This window comes from Loa loa, assembly GCF_000183805.2.
Source record: "Loa loa unplaced genomic scaffold supercont3.107, whole genome shotgun sequence".
Lineage (NCBI taxonomy): Eukaryota > Metazoa > Nematoda > Chromadorea > Rhabditida > Onchocercidae > Loa > Loa loa.
The window spans coordinates 82,958-85,806 of record NW_018108287.1 but is presented as its reverse complement, the minus strand read 5'-3'; the positions used below and the strand labels follow the sequence as shown (position 1 = coordinate 85,806).

The 2,849-nt window shown below is 21.2% G+C and overlaps 1 protein-coding gene across 1 annotated transcript; it reads right to left on the bottom strand.

Annotated features, from left to right (window-relative positions):
• Positions 1-261: 261 nt before the first annotated feature.
• On the bottom strand, positions 262-2,256 carry LOAG_14247 (hypothetical protein; the record flags this gene model as incomplete). The annotated part of the gene is made up of 3 exons (XM_003149746.2): positions 262-411; positions 1,055-1,148; positions 2,138-2,256. The coding sequence occupies 3 exons, from the start codon at positions 2,254-2,256 to the stop codon at positions 262-264; spliced, it is 363 nt and encodes a 120-aa protein (XP_003149794.2).
• Positions 2,257-2,849: the final 593 nt, after the last annotated feature.

The window sequence follows — 2,849 nt, the reverse complement described above, 5'->3', positions numbered from 1 at the left end:
TATATATATATATATATATATATATATATATATATATATATATAAACATTTGTTGTATTAAAAGATAAAAATAGTCTGGTGGACAAAAATGTCCCATTACTTTTGTTTTTGTGAACATATGAGAATGTCAGCAATGATTATACATTATAATGCTATTATGATAATCAAATATTTTTATAACTGATAATAATTTCTGATTATTATTTTCATATTTTAAATATTCAATGGATATAAAGTTGACCAATATATAATTTAAATTATTTAATCACTAAACTTACCCATCGAAGATGATGATGATGAAATGGATAAATCTGTTGAATTTTGACTTTCAGTCATTTTTATACCAGTATCGGATATCTGATGTTGTGTTACATTTCCAACGACATTACTACCACTTGTTGACAATAATGGCTGTATAAGAAAATTAATTAATTAATGAATTAATAAAATAGATTCATAAAAATTAAATTAAAATAAATAGTAAAAATTATTTGATATGATATAAAAGTGTTTTAGAAAATACTTAATAGATTATGCAAAAAATAACTTATAGATACTTCCGGTGTATTTTGAAAAAAACATTTGAAAGAACAATTTCTTTTTTTAAACGTTTGATACGTAACGTAATTCACGTATTCAATTTATTGTCAAAGATATTATGCTATAAAATTTTTTCGTTCTTTTTTTTTTCCTAATTTAAAATGCAAAAATAATAATTTACAATCATATGTTATGTTTAAAACAACAAGTTAATCTATAAAATAAAATCAGAAAAAAAAATTCTAATAAATACTAATTGTTAAAAATTAATTTCTTTCATTTGGATGAATAAATTTGTTTAAAATTTATGCACTTGAATGTAATTAAATTTTCATGAAAAACAAATGGCAAATGTTATAGTTTTAATGATAAAAAAAAAAAGCTAAAAATTAAATTAAATTATAGTACATGAGAGGAATCAAAAACTTAAATAACCAATAAAATAATTATATTAATTGTACTTTTCGTTTTAAACTTTTTTTTTTCATATTTTATACAAAATATAATTAATAACCTTTGCAGTAGTATTAGGTAAACTTGCTGTTCGTTTCATTCGATAATTTGGTAATGTACTACCGAAATAATTCATTCGATTTAAACGTTCTTGTCTAAAAATTTTCAAAAATTTAAAAATTTAGTAAAAGAAAAAAAGAAACGTGTGAAAGAGAGAGTTATATAATTTTACATATCGAATTTGTAAATATTTTAGTATAGTTGTACTAAAATATATATTAATTGATTTATTTACAAAAAAAAAAAATCCATTTTTAAATTTGGAATCTTTTCTTTTTTGAATTCCTAAATTTTTGAAAAAAACAAAATTGCATTTTTTTTTTATCATAAATGTATTCTTACAAATGTTGCTTTTTTATCAGTTAACAAAGAAAAAAAAAAGCTTTTTTTTTAAATTCAAATAAAATTTTTACTAATTATTATTTAAAAATTGAAAGTAATTCCTCTCTCTCTTTCTTCCTCTCTCTCTCTCTCTCTCTATTTTGTTAATTTAATTTACTTTTTTTTTTAATTTTGAACAATCAAGAATGATCATATAAGAATTGATGGTGAACCTGCTAAGCATATTATTAATTGCAACTTCTTGACGAAGTCTATCAAGTTTCAACATACTTTCTACCACTTGAATACTTTTTGTGTATGCTTCAATGTATGTTTCTTCATGATCTACTAAAAAAAAAAATAAATAAAAAAAATAAAAAATTAAATTTTAGATTCATCTGAAAATTTTAAGAAAATTTTCCAATTAATTTATTTTTTTTTACATTCTTTAATGGAATTTTGATTTGAATGATTAATTCTATCAAAAGTATTTGAATATAATTTTTGATTAATTTTACATAAATTATTTCTCCATTAGTTATTAATGTTAGCTAGGAATAGCTAAAATAAATTGCTATTAAGTAATCATATTTGCATTTCCAATTAATTTCATCCCATCCCACATTTATTAAAATTTATCTATTATCAGTATTAATTGATAAGTCTTCCAATTAGTCGCATAATTCTTCTCATTTATTATATTTTATTTGTTATTAGTAACTGCCAATAAATAAATAATTCATCATATATCATTAAATTTTACCTGTTATCAGTATCTACTGATAAATCATCATCATTATTCATAGGTTGATGTGCTGCCATCCGAGCAAGGGATGTTCTATCTTCAACATCAAGCGATGACTGCAAATAAATGCATATCATTTCGCTAAGCTTATCAATATATTTCGATGGATTAATTATTGAAAACTCTATATTAATTAAGTATTAATTTAATTAAAAGAAATTGAGTACTAATTTGAGTACCGATTTTAGCTGATTTAAGTGTTAATTTAAATTAAGCACCAATGATTTAAGCAACTTTAAAATTTTAATTAAATACTAATTTTAACAGTAATTAAGGTGAATTACTGATAAGAAGATGCAATCAGTTAAACAGATAATCAATGAGTCATATAAATAACTCTTTTTTTTTCAACGGTTATAAGAGATTACATTTCAAAAAAAAGTTTATAATTTTCAACCATAAAATTCATTATTAATAAAATCGTCGCAATCATCAAATGATCTTTCTTATTACTAATTGACAAAAATTAATTATGCAAATTAAAATTAATTAAAAGATTAAATTAATCAAAAACATACCTTAGGGATGTGTGCTACAACATCATAATAAACAGATGTACCAATGATTGAATCCTTTAAAAAGAAAAAAAAAGCAATAATTTGCATTAATTTAAAATTTATTTAACATTTCTCCCTCCCTCTCTCTCTCTCTCTCTTCTGTTCTCTCTCTC